The sequence below is a fragment of the Corvus cornix genome, chromosome 1A (assembly GCF_000738735.6).
Source record: "Corvus cornix cornix isolate S_Up_H32 chromosome 1A, ASM73873v5, whole genome shotgun sequence".
Classification (NCBI taxonomy): Eukaryota; Metazoa; Chordata; class Aves; order Passeriformes; family Corvidae; genus Corvus; species Corvus cornix.
Genome location: NC_047057.1, coordinates 12,669,086 through 12,687,131, shown reverse-complemented (window position 1 = coordinate 12,687,131; position 18,046 = coordinate 12,669,086). Strand labels below are relative to the sequence as shown.

At 36.5% G+C, this 18,046-nt stretch overlaps 1 protein-coding gene across 3 annotated transcripts in view; it reads right to left on the bottom strand.

The window, feature by feature from the left end:
- Nucleotides 1-18,046, bottom strand: part of KMT2E (lysine methyltransferase 2E (inactive)) — a 57,254-nt gene that overhangs the window by 8,235 nt on the left and 30,973 nt on the right. For all 3 annotated transcript variants that reach the window (XM_010395644.4, XM_019283549.3, XM_010395643.4), the window contains 15 exons: nt 16,713-16,885; nt 15,680-15,718; nt 13,838-14,050; nt 12,265-12,395; nt 11,079-11,196; nt 10,819-10,928; nt 9,694-9,955; nt 7,704-7,802; nt 6,803-6,967; nt 5,512-5,820; nt 3,421-3,675; nt 3,102-3,246; nt 2,066-2,319; nt 1,852-1,908; nt 377-940 (listed from right to left, as the gene is read on the bottom strand). In XM_010395644.4, coding sequence (XP_010393946.2) covers nt 377-940; nt 1,852-1,908; nt 2,066-2,319; nt 3,102-3,246; nt 3,421-3,675; nt 5,512-5,820; nt 6,803-6,967; nt 7,704-7,802; nt 9,694-9,955; nt 10,819-10,928; nt 11,079-11,196; nt 12,265-12,395; nt 13,838-14,050; nt 15,680-15,718; nt 16,713-16,885 — 2,894 coding nt within the window. The remainder of the gene's footprint in view (nt 1-376; nt 941-1,851; nt 1,909-2,065; nt 2,320-3,101; nt 3,247-3,420; nt 3,676-5,511; nt 5,821-6,802; nt 6,968-7,703; nt 7,803-9,693; nt 9,956-10,818; nt 10,929-11,078; nt 11,197-12,264; nt 12,396-13,837; nt 14,051-15,679; nt 15,719-16,712; nt 16,886-18,046) is intronic.

Sequence of the window (18,046 nt, the reverse complement as noted above, 5' to 3'; positions counted from 1 at the left end):
TGCAATTTCTTGCAGTAATTCATAACAGATGCTCACAGTGTATGATCTCTATGATGCTAGTATATATTCTGTGTAACAGAATACTGTAACACTGGGTGGCATAAGGAACCATTTTCAAACCTGAAAAGCAGTTATTTATTGGGCAATTCATTTAAGACTCATATGAAATAGAATTTGTATCTTTTACGCTGGAAAAATACATTTACTGATGGTTTTATGCAGCTTTTCTCTTTGCCCTTCATCATTTCACCTGAATGTCTACTACACCATAAGTATGAGCCACCAGTTGGTTTTTATTACATTGGGATTCTTTCTGTTATAGAAGTAACATTAGCAGACAATGGAAGACAGACCAAATGGTTCTTAAAGTTATAACCTTTTTCTTTTGTGGAGGGTTCTGGGGTGTGCAATTTCCATCCATCAAATTGTCATTATTGACAGTCCTTCCAAAGCCAGGTGCAATTCCATCTTCTGAAGTACAAAAAACAGATGCTTCCATGAACATGCCTCTTGCATCGTCTTGAATCAGGCACTTTGACTCGCTTATTCTGAATCCACCTCCTACCTCCAACTGATGTGAAGGGGTCAAGTCCCTCAAATTAGAATTCATTGAGAAATTTACACCTGTCCTGTCAGGACTTTTTACCCATGAAGAATAAATTGTGCCCCGTCCACAATGAGCAGTTTCTAATTGGCTGTTTGAATCAGTCCTATCATGTGTGGGGGCTTCCAGGTTTTTATGCAGTGCACTTTGCTCAACTACTTCGAGTCCCAGCTGGAGGTCTGACACAGATTCCATTTCTCCAGTGCACTGCCGTGTGACATCAGTCCTATTCCTTGGACTAGAATATCCAATAGTCTTTATTTCTTGCAGGCCCATTTCTGTCAGGTTGGAATTTCTGAAAGAATTCAGTGCTAGAATCGATGTTCTGTCATAACCCTGCATGAAGAAAAAGCATGTAACTATTTTTTCACGCTCCATCAAAATGGCAACTATTTGACATTCACATGTGCCTTTAAGTGGGATTGAAGGCCTTCCAGTACCATGAATTTATCTGTTTTTAAGAAACAATTCTACAGCCAGACACTTAGTTCTACTATTCCCATGTATCAGGTTAAAGCATTTTAATAAAATGTACATTAATCCAAGTAAAATAAACACTAAGTGCCAGGTTTTATTTATGACTGGCAGAGGAAGGGGAGGAGCTTCAAAAGGTGCAAGTCCCAGGCCAGGAAGCTACAAAGCACCTGCTTCAATATAAAAATCAATCCTCCTCAGTGTCAGAACACCCATTTCGAAGAGGGAGAAGGAAGGAGAAGTTTTTCCAAGACACTTCTGAAAGACACTTGATGAAGCCCCACAGCAGGACACATGCATCCTTGCAGGCTGGGAGTACCCAGGCATATTCCAACAGCACTTGCTCTTCAACTAATCCACCACCTATGCAGATTTACTAACTTTCTGTTCTGCTCTCTCACTCTGAGCGTAACTGGGATCAACAAAACTGGTAACAAGGAGAAATGTTAATCTGAATCTAACTGCAGCCTGGAAAGCAAAGTGTTCTTTTTCTGTTCCTGTCTATAAATTGCAGTAGTTACTCCTTTCCATTACAGGAGTTGATCCTTATCCAAATCAAAATTTTTAAGTGATACAAAGAGAAACCAGTTTAAAATGGAGAATATAATAGGTGAAGTGGAAATATAAAGCAGTAAGCAAATAAAACTAATGGGGAAGTTACCCTTTAAATTCTCAGAAACTTGCAATGGCTGGTGAAAAAGCATTTGCTAAGAACAGAGCAGTCATACAGGTGAAATCAAGATACCATCTGCAGGTTTTGCAAGTTTCCTTACCTCTTGACTGTAAGCTCTCCTTTTTATTTCTGGGGAACTGTCAGGTGAGGAAATATTCTAAATAAATAAGAAGAAATTGCAAGTCAATTTATTTTTTAGCCTCCAGAAAGACCACCCCCCCAACATTTTGTAGCAGGAGTACAAATACTGATTTACACTGCAATGTCTGAACATTTTCTCCGAACACTCTACAACAATTCATTGTAAATCTCACCTCAAAGTGCATGGTATTTCCATGTATACATGGAGTTACAGGAGTAACTGGTGAATATATGGGTTTGTAACCATTTCGACAAGCTTCATCTTCTGATTTTACCCTTGGAGGAGTAGCAAACAACGATGGTTCAGAGGCAGTGATGTCAGCATGGGTTGGTGTGGCATAGGGAGAAGGAGTAGGTGTAGAGGTTTCTGAGAATGCAGACTCCAACAGCTGATACAGTCTTCGTTTTTTTAGTGGTGTGGTTAGATCTGTGTGTTAAAATTAGAAAAAAGTTAGAAGATTTCTAAATATAATAATCACTAACAGTTGTTTAAGTGCTTTATGTAATGAAATTGTAATTCCAAATTAAAGAATTCTAAGATTAAAAGAAAGTCTCTGAAGGGCAGGCTTCCTGAGAGATGAACTTTTAACAGCCTACAGACTTCCTGAAAAATAAACTCTTAACAGCCTACAGATACGTCAGTAACTGAATTCTGTGTGCTAGGATGCTGGGAAGAACTGTCTGTGTCTCCAGAAAAGGTAAAGTCAGCTTCTATGCATTTTTAAGACTGTTCAGCTAAAAGATGGAAATTCAAAATTCAGGACTGTAAACAGGAAATCACCTGATAGGCCCTGTATGCTTGTGGAAGGGTGTTGGTTTTAGTACACTTTGATTTTCTATTACGCCTACAAGATTACACAGCTTTTCCCCTGGTGCTACATTGGCCTACTGAGTTTTAAAGGGATTCTAAGTATACAGAAAGCATAGAAAATTTAATTTATAACCTGACCTGTTAATACTAATACCAAAACCATTAGTCTTTTGTTGACTGTAAATGCTAGGAAATACAGTGGTTTCTTAACTAATATACATTAAAGAGGGGAAAAACTCCCAACCACTATGAAACTAAGCATTTCTTTCAATGAAAGTACCAGGAAAACATGCGAACGCCCCTGGAATTTTCATCAACTGATCACTTTAAAAAACAGTGCTCCACAATCAGCTACTCTGATACAGCTCTTATGTAGTGTATTTATAAAAGCTTCACACCTGTTAAGGAACAGCTGTCATTCAGTAATAAAGGACTTTTATGTTCACCATTGATGGCCGGACTTCTAGATCTCTCTTGTGATGGTGAATTAAATCTATCAATCATTGTTGAATTTTCTTCTTCCAAAGCCTGCTTCAACCAACGCTGTAATACAACAAGTTCAAATTAGTGACTTAAAACTTTAATGACGAACATTTCAAAATGTGCAATACGACTGGTTTCCCAACCAGCCTTTTTTCTGCCTGAATTTATGCTAGTAAAGAAAAACTTCTTTTTAATTAATATGGGATAGAATACCATAATGAAGGGAAGCATTACCTTCTTACAAGAGCCAGTAATGTTTTCCACAGGTTCTTTTTTCCTCCTCTTTTCTGAAAGGAATGGAGAAGTAAAACGGATATAGTGCTTTGGAGTTGAATATACGTGTGGACTGTAAGTGAGTCCGGGTAAAGAATTCAGCTGAGTAGCTAGAACTTCAGGGTCGGTGGTTATGCGTAGAGGCCTTTCTGGCAGACTGTCCACAGGCTTCCCTGCTTTATCACTCTTTTCACTTAACCATTCACTAACCAAGTGCTAAACAGAGAGAGAGAAAAAACATAGTGTTTTATGAGTGTGTTTATCAGTGGCTTTTAAAAAGTGTTTAGTTCAATTATTCACCTAGTCAACTATTACACAAACCAGAAACAGTTTGTTTCCAGCCTCCAAGTTTAAACATACCTGGCAAAAATGATGTCAGTTTTAGAGAAATCATGGGGACAGCAGAAGAAATCAGTACAGATTTGCTTACATGCCAGTTGGGGGGGGGGGGGGGAGGGGGTAGTGTAATTTTTTTTTTTTTTGTTGTAAACTACATTTACTTCTGCATTCAATTCTGACTGAACATTACAATACAAGTTCTCAGATCAACTGTATTTACGATGTCAATTTAGTAACAGAATTCCAAACCAAAATTTAAACTTGCACCTGAACAGTGAGGCTGAGGAGAAATAGTGTAACATTAACAGAACAAAGTTAAAGAAACACCACATCAGATTTCCATACTGTCAAGACTGTGCCTCAGTCAACACATCACATAGCTGCCTTGAACACTCTTTAACTGTAATAGTAAATGTGGTGTAATTTAATATGAAGACACACTGGTCCAAAAAGGGTATTCTTTCCTAGCTAGTTCAGTGTTTTTAAAAAATATGCCAGTGGATTTTTGTTTCTATTAATAGATAAACTAACCTCCTAGATTTTACAATGACTCAGAGTTAAGGACGTGCAACATTAAAAAGTATTAATATGATATTAAGGCTTTAACACAAATTATCATAATATATTTAATTTTGAGTTGTCTTTTAGAAACCCATTTTTATTTAATTAATTTTTAAAGCAAGACCTTCTCTGCACTTAGGGTACACTGGGTGCAATGCAGAGGCATTTCACAGATACCGGAAACCTGAATTTTACTGCACTTTTTTTCTGTTTCATAGTATTAAGGATGCCTTCCTTCTTTTCTGCTATGCAACAGGCAAGAAAGAAAGAAAGATTCTAGCGTTCCCTCTCACAAGAATTTAACAGTGATGCAGTAAGCAGTGTTACAGAATGACTCAGGTACCTTTTGGAAAAAAAAAGGTAAGTTATGTTTGGGGGTTTAAGACAAAAAACCATCTTGAAATTGTTATTTTTCTATTGACAAGGAGTTTCAACCTATGACTTCCTCCCCCTTTTCCTCCACTGATGGAAATTTTCATGACTTCTTGTACATCACACTACAAATACTTTTTAATGCATTCTGTGAATTTTAAAGCAGAGAGCTGTACTGCTTTAATTGCACTTGCAGATTTAAGGTTTTTGAGTGTCTTTTAATATTGTGCTGTTTCTTGCAAGTTTCTCGCAATGCAGTCCAATGGAAAAAAATTAAAAAATGAATCACTGAAGAGTAAAGAATCTTTCCCCCAAACATGCACATATACATTTGGGGTGTTTCTATCAATTCACTTCAGAACAGACATTCTGAGAAGTACTAGAAGTTAGTGATTTCCTTAGAGATATTGTTTGCTATCTGAAGCACACAATGAACAAAGGAAAGAAAGGCAACTTTTATTTCCTTGGGTTTTTCTTTAAATTAACAGCTTTAGTTATGTTTTGGTTATGTATATTATTTCAATCAATTTAGAAAATATTTTGTTCCAAAACTGCTCTGGACGATGTATTCTGGAAGTGTCTTAAATCCAAACTAACTTCCACCAAAGGACATTCATTACATGTATTTGAATCTATTACCAGTGAGTGATTTTTTTCCAAGAAATGAGCGAACATTTTAAAGAAAACATACATGCAGTTGAATACTGATGAAGCAGCCTATAATTTTTTTAAAACTCTGTTAAGGTGCATCTTGTTTTCCCCATTCCTCAAGAGACTTACCTTCTTTGTTTTAGGATACTTAGTAGGGCATTTACTAAGTGCTGGAGCTTCTGTTTCAGTAACCATTTCTGTAACAACAGTTTCTGTTTCAGGCTCAGCTACCAGTGCAGCATTCTCAGTTTCGTTATGCTGTGAAGTGACTTCCACATCAGGAGAGGAGGGCTGGATATCTGAACACATGCTGACAGTCCTGTGTCGCCTGCGCTGCTGTCCAATGTGAGTTCTACTCCGGGAGAAGCTTTTTCTCTGTTTAGCTCTATTAACTTTGGCTGGGGTGGGCTTGGTGGCAGTTTCTTCTTTTGCCGGTTCCTGGGACAAGACAGATGTCTAGTACACAGATCCCACACACATTTAAGAACTACCTATCTTTCTTAGGGGGAAAAAAAAAAGTCAGTTCCCTCTTCTTTTACAGGTCCAAAAAGCCTCAATCTCATTTTTATTGTCAGAACTACAATACTTCTCTCCTTCTTGAAGGATGACAGGATTTCCTGTAGTTTCCTCCCAAGCACGTGCTGTATCATCAGCAGAGTATTCACACAAAACCATCACCAGTCAGATCATGACAGATTTGTGTAAGAACTGACATTCATTCATCCATAAGCTAGAAATCAACTGCTTATATGATGATGTCTTTCAGTCCAATATTCTTTTTGCAATTTATAGTTTACTAGGTGTTTAGCTTTGTCACAGAAGGTACTTAAAAGAATGCTGACACAAACTGCTCAGGCAAACCACCTGGACTGAGAATCATTATGTAAGTATTTGTAAACTAAGAAGCATCCATTAACAACAGAGTTAAAAACTGTTTATAAAACATTAAGTATCATCTGATGGAACTCAGAAAAAAAATACACTTTACTAACTCATTTCCTTTAAAATAACAGAAAGATTATAGTATTGTATGTTCCTGAAAAACCCACTGAAGAAACTAATTGTTCTCCCCTGGTTACAGAGGGTGCCTAAGGAAAGTCACCTCTGACTAAATTCAGCATCAATAAATGCTTCTATCCTGAACTTCAAAGACAGACTGAATTACACAGCTGGTGTGTGTATGTTTGCATAAACTCATGTAAACTGAAATTCTTCATTAAAGAATTCTAAATGTATCTTATTTGGAAAAAATTCAGGAGCTAATAAAATACAATGTCAAAGAACCACATAGATTTTGGTCACATATATTTGAGTTCAGAAGAAAAAAAAATTCTTACATCTTAACATGCAGCTCACCATCCAAATTGACAAAATATGTGATGTTAAAAGCTAGCTTTAAAATAAAGCTCCAGATAACTACCTGAATAAATTCAGCATCATTGAGAATCTGTGCTTCCTTGCATTCTGATTTAACCTCTGTTTTTGCTGTGCTGATTCTTTCCAAAGCCTGTTCTCTTCTTTTTTCTCTTTTTTCCAGTCTGGCAAAAGCTTGCAGGATAGCTTCCATTTTCCGTTCTTCTCTTGTCTGATGGATTTAACAATAATCATGATCAGTTTTAGTAATAATCTTTCATATATATAAATATGTAATTACTCTATTTTTTAAGTACTTCAAAACATGTTCAATGTATGTTTGACATGAAGATGGAGTCCAGCAGAACCTCAGATTAAACTGACATGTTACAATCACTGCAAATACTAGACTTCTGAAGAAAGGCTTGCATCCATACCAGCCTGACAAACAAGAGAATCCTATTTTGGATTTAAGAACTTGGTAAAATTTTTGAATACTTAACAAAAAAAAGCGTATTTTAAGATGGTACTTTTATTAGCACTATTCTAACCAAATCTGAAAATTAGGATTTCTGAGACTGTTGACTTAAGCTGGGAATTCAAATAAAATAGGCAAAAATCTAGATTCCCAATGCTATTTATAAAAATGACCATTACAAATAACAAGCAATAATAAAGAACAAATAATTAGATCTAAAAAAAACATTGCAGAAATCATCTAAAGACACGAAACAGATTATATACAATTGAAGATAAAAGCAGATTTTTGTCAGAAAGTAGTAATGAACCCAGATGATGTGTCCTCAAATAGCAAGCCTTGCATTTTAAGGATAAGTTCATGTAAGGATCTGACTTTGCACATGCTCAGATTCTACAAGCCCACAAAAAAGCAGCAATTAGCATGGGAAGAGCAGGTCTCACTAAGCCTTAGTGATGCCTTTTAGGCAACTACTTGCTTCCCAACTTACCATCTTCCTTTTCCTTTCTGCAATCTGCTCCTCTGATTCCATTTCTACTTCATTGCTAATGGGAGTTTTTTCTTCTAGATCATCAATAAAATCTGGCTCCTGGAAGACAGAAATGACTGTTTTACAGAAGTTCTACTCCTCTCACAAACTAGAGTGAACTAAAAGCTACACAGAGCTAAGAATCCTCAGATTGCTACACCAAAAGTAACCAAACCAAAAAAACAGGATGAAAGTGTTCCATCTCCGCTCCCCCATCCCACCAAGCAAAGAGAAGTATCAAAATTAAAACTTCAAAAAAACCAAAAGAAACTTTTGGACACTAACAATGCCCACTGCTCTAACCACTTAATAATCAGTTAAATAATTAGGAGCTTTATGTCATACACCCATAAAAATAGTATTAGTTTTAGTAAAATAGAATGAATGCCAAAGTAGATGTTAACCATTACACAGAAGTTTTTTTTTTTCTCAGCTCAGAAGTGTATTCAACTGAAGTCACACTTTCCATTTAAACACTCACTATATAATCTAATGACAGTGCCATATCATATGGAAACACAAAAGTTATCTAACTAACAATGGTTTCCTGTTTTGAAAGAAAAACCAAGCATGGAAGCATAACTTTGAGATGAATTAAGTGTTCACTAGTCCTATATTTAATTTCACTTTTACATAAAAGACTAGACAAAGATTTATAGTTTATCTTAAAATGTATATCTAAACATAGAAACCAGTCAATTAGTAGCTTTTTTCCTGGGATGATATATATGATGCTACTGTAAAGAAAGTGTATGGGAAAATGTAAATGTACTTTTAACAGCTTTATTCTTCCCACAATTCCTACTCTTTAGTTCCGAAAAACAATAGAAGTTTTCCTGTTCTATATAAGCACTGTATATTACATTAGAAGATCGGGAGAAGGTTCCATATACCAGTTATCACTTCTTGGACACATGACACAAAACACAAAGCAAGTATCACTTAAGATGAGAAAGTTTAAATACTACCTCTCTGGAGGTGATAATTTGCAAGGCACGTGCATGCCTTCTGGACTTCCAAGCATTTTTAAGCTATTTAGCTACTAACACTCCAGAACAATTTATCATCTTAGGGAAACTGGGTGTCAACATGCTCATTTTTATCTTATTTCCTTCAGTCCTAAATGACGTTAAAAGAACTAGGAATTGCTCCCTCCCAGAATAACTCCCTTTTCTCAGCCCCTAAATCATCATCAAAAACCATCATATTAAAACAAAAAAACCCAAAAAAACAAACAAAAAAACCCCATCACCACCACCCCCAAAATGAAGAAATATAGGCAGTTACTAAGGTAACAATCTAATCATGTTAAATAGTTATCTTTAATAGGTGCTCTGCAAAATCAGTAATTTATGTCATGGACCCTTCCCAAGAGCTCTTTCAAATTGACACATTCAAAAAAAGACTAATTTAAAATTTACTATCACAGTACATTACCAGGTAGCTTTATCATTCTACCTACACATTTAGCTTCAAAACACACTTTCTTCCTCCCAACTGAGTTAAACATGGAGCTGCAGAGCTCTATTAAAAATGGAGCTGCAGTCAACACTCAGTATTCTGGGCTGGAGTTCTGTTTTAATAACAGGGCTATTTACTGGTATGTTTAAAATACTACTGAGTAACACAATTAACCAAAAGGCACTTCAGGACAGACTGGGAGCTCCTGAAACCATGACACGAGGCCTTCACATCAGAGAGTCACAAAGACATTCAGAGGAAAAAAAATATACTTAAAACCGGTATACCAAACCAATATACTTTTAATTACAACCAAATATAAAGGAAAACTGAAAATAATATATAAAATTCTAAACAGCTTATCCATCATTCTGATTTTTGATAAATGTCCACATTGCTTTTCAGTGACTTGTTAAAATTCCTTAGTAGCTATAAAAAGAGAGTATCTGTATTTAAAAGTTCTTATTTCTGAGTATCCTTGTGTCAGTACCTGATTATTAGAAATGGACAGCCTGAGGGGAGAGAGCTTCCTCTGTTTATTATCTGCAATTTTCATTTTGGTGGCTGCTCCTTCACAATCCAATGTGATGTTCTGATTTTGAGTCTCCTTTTCTCTTGAAACATCTTTCTCTTTCTTTCCCTTTTTCCTTCTAGTTTCATATCCAGTATTGATGTTTTCTGTAGGCTCAGAACGTCTGAGAACTGGACACTCAGGGTTTTCTTTGAGGCAAGCACAATCCACTTTGTACTTACTGCAAGTAATTAAATGCAAGAAGGCATATTTGATTAGGCTGTACAGCAATGACACCCTCCAATACTAAATCACTGATATTTCACATTTAGCATCTGCTATAATGCAGACCAACCACCTTAAAATGCAGGTGACTCAAGTTTTCACCATAATATACAACACTACCGTAACTCAAAAACCTTATCTATTGGTTAAAACAAGTTTTGGCTTCTTTAGCTTTGCTACACAGAATTCTTTTGAACTCAAGGTTAGTATTTTACTTGAAAGACAAAAGACATCTAAAATCTGAGTATAATCCTAGGCGGAAATACAACCCACACAAAATAAACAGATGCATCAAAGTCATATGCAAAGATGGCAGACACAATTTACAGCATGAGCACACCAAACTCAGAGTCACTCTGCACAATTTTAAGCTCCCCTTGGATACACAGGAAATGTTACTCAAACACATTCAACTGAAACACGCTGTCAGCTACAGGTACTAAACACAACTACGATGTACTTTTAGAAGGAGTATGTCTACAACTCTTAACAGTACAGGGTATCTATCTCGAGGGAGTCTGAACCCATGCTGATTACCACACCTACTCTGTGGTCATACATAGCTCAGGTCAAGTAGCAAAGGCATGTCTGCACAGCACTGCACCCAAGCTGGCTTAAGAGCAGGCCACAGAAACGCAGTAATAAAAATACACAGCTGTACCCACGCACACACTGTTCATTGTAAATACAGTGCCTAAGGAGCCTTTTGTTACTAAAGCATGCAAGAAAGCAAACGATACAAAACCAAAGCCATTCTGAATTGCAAAGTAACTTAATGAGCATTTGATGTATTTTAGAACAGCATTCTCAAATACTTACCAATTTCCATAATCAAAATCAAATGCTATAGTAATCTCTGCTCCCTTTGGAATGTTATGGATGGAGTAAATATAAAGATGAATTGTTCCATCTTCAATTACATGCCTCACCTGTAGTCAAGAGAATGTTATTATACTACCATGAATTACTTTCAAGTACTTGTATAAAAATTGTAGGGATTGCTCAAATTATCAGGAACCTCAAGGAAAAGGAGATTTTTAAGTAAATAAAACCTAGTTTAACTTTCTAAATGCGCTCACCTCCGCATTTGGCATACACGAACGCCTGATGAATCGAGCTTCATTTCCAAAAGTCCTTGCATCAACACACATTTCTAGCCCATGGAATTTGGAGTAGAACAAAACAAATGGGTATGGCCTGAAAAACACACAAGAAAACCATGAATTTCGTAATTTTTATGATGCTCAATAGTGCTTGTTCTTATTAGTCAGCTTTGTAACATGATGCTTGGCACACTATACCAAACTTGGAGGTCAATCTAAGAATGATATGTTTAAGCTTCATGATTTTAACTGGTACATTCCCCAAATGTATTCTCAGAATACCTCAAGATGGAGGTACAGCCCTGTATCATCTGCATAGGATCTAAAGGGAGAACACTAACAGAGCAAGCACTAGACATGGAAAATACCAAGCTTTTCAAATTTAAACTTTTCTTATGACAGGCCCCAAAATGAAACTCAGGTATTTATATGCCATGTAGAATCATTTAAGAAAAAGTAAGACCTCTACATCTGCCTAACAACTGCAGCATCACTAGCACCAACCCTCCTGAAGGAAAGGGGCCTCCAAAATACTTTGTGAAGCCATGCTTCAAGTTCTGCTATTCCAAATGCCAAGGAACCCTTCCATCTTTACTGAGCAAAAGCTGTGTGTTTTATCTCCTCCAACAGGCCTTTTTCAAATTCCCAAGTAGGTGTGCTCATGCAGTTAGTGGCAACCTTGAAAACAATTCACAGGAAGAAGGAAGCAGTCACACACAGCACAGTCAATTAACCAACTAGAGAACTCTAGCAGTAAAACGGCCCCAAGCTGACCTGTGTCCAATTTCATTCTCAGCCTGATGGACTTAAAATCCATTTCTCTCACAAAAGATACAGCCTTTATCATTACCATATGAATTATTTTAGGATGGTAGAACCTGTCTATTTCCTAGTTTAAGGTGCACAACTACCCAACTGAGCATGCAGGAATCCTGTAATCAGGGAAGAAGAAAAAAGAGAAAACTAGCTCCTAAACAACAGGATATCCAGAAGAGAAAGGGGCAGAAAAGATTCCAGTTGTCATTACTTTTAATCAGACAAAGTAAAATACAGACGAAGTAAAATACACTGCTGGTAACTAAGACCCATTTGTACTTGAAGCAACTGTTTGGCAAACAGCATTTTAACAATTACTTTACTAAAACATTAGGAATGAACAAACCTTTTAAAGAAATATCCATTAGCTTCAAATTGTTCTCTCAGCATGAACTTTCCTCTGTATTCAATAATAAGTGCATCAGGAGGCAAGTCTTTGGCAGCCTTTAAAATTTTCTTGTTTTTTTGCACATAACTCTGTAAAGACACAGATTCATTTATGAATTTTCACTTCCTACCATTTTTCCATTATTATTAACAGCAGATTATACTTTCACAACTACTAAACAATTTTGTATGAACTAAAAAGGCCCTCCTTTTTGTAGTTAAACCTCCAGACTGAACTGACCAAGCTGTCCTGCTCCCCTACCAATGCTGGTACTAATCAATTTAGACACAAGGAATGCTTCAGCCCTAGTTCTCCAGGACATGGCTGAAAACCAACATATCCATGTTCTCACAATTCAAGTACTATAGCCTTTACTGCACTTAACTTTCACCATGACTAGGATGAATTGCTGCACTGTTTTGCACAACACTTTCAAAAGGCTTCAATTCCTTTGAAGAAAACAAAACATGCAGACATAAAATGACATTCACAAACCATTCAAGGAAAAACAGAACAGGGAAAAAACATAATAATTAAAAAAATAGAATCCTGAGAGAGTTTCCAAATTCATTTTCATATCTTTAGATGGAAGGATGGCTTTAATTAAAAACCAATACATACCCTGGCAATTAGTGAACTCACACCTCTCATAACTGTCATCACCAATCAAAAAGGAAGTAGCCTCTATGTAGGCAAAAGGCTCTGTAAGTAGGGATATTCCTCTAAGGAGGGTGTCCCATATGCCATGATGGTCTTTGAGAAAAAGAAGCAAAGATGCTTCCATTAATCTGCTACAGTAACTACTCCTCAAGATTTCTGCTATAAAATGCTAAGTCTTTTACATGGCTCTGATTTTAAGCCTGTAAGTAACTGATAAATTCCTGATAAGTAAGGCTAGAAAAAGACATAGTACAATTTCTTCATAAACTAGAAATTACAGGATCACAAGGTTTAAAAAAAAGTCAGTATCAGAAACACCACCCATGAACATCCAGAACACTTACCACACCTTAAGAAAAATGTAGACAATGAACATCTTGATACACACAGTAGGGGGGGAAAAAACCAAATTCAGCTTCAATGATTGATTCTACTCTAACCACTCGAGATATCCCTCAGCAAGAAACAGCAGCAAAGTTGACTAAAGCTGACTGTGTGTCAAAAGACAGTCTAAGGACAATCCAGTGTTCAGGCTGAGACTAACACCTTAGCTACTGTTTAGGATAAATGATATGCAAGTGTAAACACAACCAGGGTGGTACAGAATGTATAAAAATCAGTTACAAATTCTGAAAATTATGTTAAAATGCTGATGCTTAGATCTGGTAAGACAAGGAACAGAAACTGAATGTGAAATCCCTTTTTTGTTGTGGTTTGTTTTGGTTTGGTTTTTTTTCCCCTCCTGTGTTTATTTTTGTTTGGGGTTTTTTTGGTTTGGTTTGGGGTTTTTTGGTTGTTTGGGTTTTTTTTAAGGCATCTAATATCATGGCACAAACAGCATGCAGTAACACAACAAGGCACAGCTCATTACCTCTACTGGAGGTTTGAAAAGCAGATTGCTGGTGCTGACTTCTTTTTTGTCATTTCCATTGCCTAATCTGAGAGCTATTTTTTGTGCCTCCCTCTGGACACCTTCACTGTATTGGTTATTATTTGCTTCTTCATAACGATCCATCCATGCCTTGATTTTAGTTTCCCATCCAAAGTTCGAACTGTCAGTAGGATCAATCTCTGGAGCTGAGCCCTAAAAATTAAAGTAAATGACCAGATATTAGAAGGTAAGATATTAAAATTTAAAAAAAAAAAAAAGTCTACAACAAGACACAAAAGGATGGGAAAAGATATGCCACTGATTTAAAGTTTGGGTTTTTTTAGCAAGTCTGGTATAAAACTTTGCATTACTTAAAAACATTGAGTTAAATTCAGTCACTTTACATTTGTCCTTTCATTGTCCCTTCCTTATTATTTACTAAATATCATCCAAGTTCAGGAATACTTTTCCTCCTCAACAGCGATTCCCACTCTTAGTGGGATGAGAATGGAGAATGACATTGTTTCTTCCCACAACTGCACTGCATCACAAATCTAAGTGCAGGAGTTGGAGGGTCAGATCTCCCTGCCCACTCAACTTTTGTGAACATATGCAAATATAGAGAACTCCAGCTTTTATCCTGTAATACACAGACTTGATTTTCCCCTTTCAACTTCAAAGATCATGCCTATCTTTTCTTCCGCTGCGTAACTTACTAAACTTTACTAATCGTACATCTGCTACATTAAGGTTGTAATTCTAATGTTACAGGCTTTGCACATAAATTTTTTCTCTCCTTATCTGCTCCTCACTATACAATTTTCTTCTGCAGTGCTTCAGATCCTTTCACTTTTAAAGAAAGTGCCATTGTACCTCCAGACCTCACAAGCAGCAGCCAGGCTGCAGCCAACCAAAGCTCCTTACGGACAGCAGCAGCCAGCCAACGCTCCCTTTTCTATCCACCTGAGCAGAGACACTATTAAACATTAATAAAACACAAGTAGTTCAGCAATTCAAATCACCTGTTTACATTTCTTTTGTGCATGAAGAAAACCATACAGACAAACAGCATTTAAAAGGTGTGATGCTAAGACAACCATGAAAAAACAGTGGAACCTTACAAGCACCATATTAAAAAAACCTCACAAAATTAGAGATTTTTTTTCCCCAATTCCATCTTCACAAGGCACATCTTACATATTTGAAGCATAAATTGCATCCCACTTGTTTTGATATATACCAAGCATGAATGAACTATGGAAATACCTAGTTCTCATACCATGGACATTTTTATCTAACAGAAAATTAAAAGACTGCTGTAACACTTAGATCTTACAAAGCAGACATCCCAATAATGATTCCCTCGGACTATGCCAGTACCAGTGAGTAAAATCCCACCAGACATCCAGGAGTCCCACCAGGTATAGATGGGAGGTTTGACAAGAGCAGAACCACTAACTTAGCTTTCAAATGCAATACAGCCATTTCATTATTTCGCTGCTTAACAGTTATGAAAAGCTGGAGCCACTAAGTTCGAATGAGGTGTTCACTCAATTTTACTCCCTTGCATAGCACACATGAGCCCCAATTCATCCACTGGCTCTTGAAAACCACCTATTCTTGACAAAAATTTGCACTAATTATTTCAGTTAATTTCGCAGGACAAAGATGTAGTGCTCATTATCTTAATTTAAAATCACTGTGATGCTTATGTAATGTATTAGTTACTAAGAAGAGAATATTGTAGTGCTTAGTGTATAGCCCAAATTACACTCTTGATGCTTATTATTTAAGTAATGTACAGTTAAGGTTTGAAACAAAACCCAAACAAAATCACATTACCTTTACTCTTGAAGATTTCCTGGATCCTTCTCGAAATGCCTGGAATAAAATTAGATATTTATAGTCACTGGAGGAAATACAAAATCTCTAAAGGAATTAACTTTTCAATTAAACATGCAAGATGAAAACAACAGAACAAGCTATGCTGAAATCTCAAGAAGGTAAGAGGTTACATCTCACAAAATGTATTTTAAAAACCAATTCAGCATTCCAACCTAAGTGCACAGTGGTCAGGTACCTCCACCTTTCTCCCTCCTTACAACTTGACTCTCTAGAATTTCAGAATCCGAGCCAAAATATCAGAGGTAACGGAAGAGTACACGGCAGTAGATTTGTCTTGAGGATTGTTCAATCAAAGGAACATTTTACTAAAGATTTCCAAAAAGACATCAGTAACTTATTCTGACTTTCAAGTTTTAAAGGACAAAATTCTCATCCAAGCCAATGAAATTAACTATGAAAACCACTTGTTTAGGAAGTTCCATGTACTTTACTTCTTCACAAAGGTATTGTCTTCCCATGTATCATACTGTTTGTACACCTGTAGCTAAACATTATAATGCCAGCATTTTAAAAATCTAGTTAGTTTAGCAGCCAACTTTCTGACAGCATACTTCCACACAATTGCAACTCAAATAAATGAACGTGGAGTCACATCAGGACAACTGACAGCAAACATTTCTGTGCTCAAAACCACCACAAATGAAGACTATCAAGGAATTCTCCTTTGGGTATCCCAAAGCTTGGTCTGTCCCACCTCTAAGTATTTCAAAGAGTCATTTAAATTCAATTCCTGTGGTGAGACTCTGCCTCAATTATAAAACTGAACATTCCCAGCCAGGATACATTAACTTGAAGTAAGGAGGGGCCATGGGGGTCAGGCACCCAAGAAGACTATCATTTACTGCAGAGTAGTACATTTCAAGCTAAAACCAGGTAGTAAAACAGCTTGATTTTTAAATCAGTGTCTCTTGGTAAGAAATGTCACATAGCTGTAATTTCTAACACAGAATAATAAGAGAAATTCACTTACTTTTTTACATTTTGCTATGCTCTGTTCTTTCTCTCCGCTTTTTTTCCTCTTCTTATCATTGACTTTTGTAACTCTTGTAGGAGTTAAAGTAATTGTTGTTGGTGTATGCTGATAAGCAGTATACAGTTCCACAGGAACCTCATCACCACTCTCAGTCGCACTGGTATCCCCATCTTTAAAACAAAGAATATTCTGTAAATAATCAAGTCCTGCAGAAAGAACATTCACTAGTTACTCTACATCTGCTTTCAAAACACTGAAATTCATACTGACAAACGCTCCAAGCACTCATATGCAAAATTCACCAACAGTTGCAACACCATGAAAATGACGCACCAATGAGAAACTGGTAATTAAGAGAGGTTTGTAATGTGAGGTAAGAAAAAGGTACCAGATTAAATTCCATTCCTTGAATGGAATTAATGACCATAGTCCATTATAAGCAGAATTAGAATCAGAACAAAAAAGGTAAAAAAACCCCAAAACAAACTGTTAACTTATTCACTTATATATAGCTTTTACTTGTAATAGGGCATTTGGATTCTCTCAGAAGACTGTATTCTAGAAGGGATTAAAATTAATGACTGACCAGCATTTCTAGTGAACCTCTATTAATTCATCACATGTAAGTCATAATCAACTATTTCAGCTGCAATTTGCACTGTCAAATGCCTTTTTCAGGGTTTATATGTCAATTTAGCCAAAAGCCTTTTGTACTCAAAATCCCCTAATATAACATTCTGCTACTTAGGGAAGAGAAAAGAGACCATCAGACACAAACTGACAGACATTTTTCTTTGTGCTGTGCTCTCACAGACCTAAAGGCCACAGCCTGAAATTTAGCACACATCAGCATTTATGTCAGACAAACACATATCCTGACCTGAAACAGGATTACCCTAGTTCTGTCAAGATGAAAGGCTGTGAAGGATGGGGAGGATTGGAAGAGAGATGATGCACACAGATAAGAGACTGCTGTTTGCATGTGCTCAGTACAGACTTCTCAGATTTTAGCAGTTTTTCCAAATAGTCTGCATTCAGTAAACACACTTCACACTAAGCAAAACTTTCTCATAAGGCACAGAAGCAGGCTTTACAAATACTTAATACGAGAACAGAGAAAACATTCCTTCTGATCTCAGAAGGATGTTGCTTTAATCAGTGCACTCAGCAGTCCTAATTCGCGAAACCTTCTTTACTAAATAAAGAACTGCAGCTACTGGTTACTCTGGATTTTTCCTGCTCACAACATTCCTTAACAGGATTCTTCTGTGCATAGCAAACAAACCCATTTTACCATCTTGGTCATTCTTTTGAACACTTTATCAGGCACG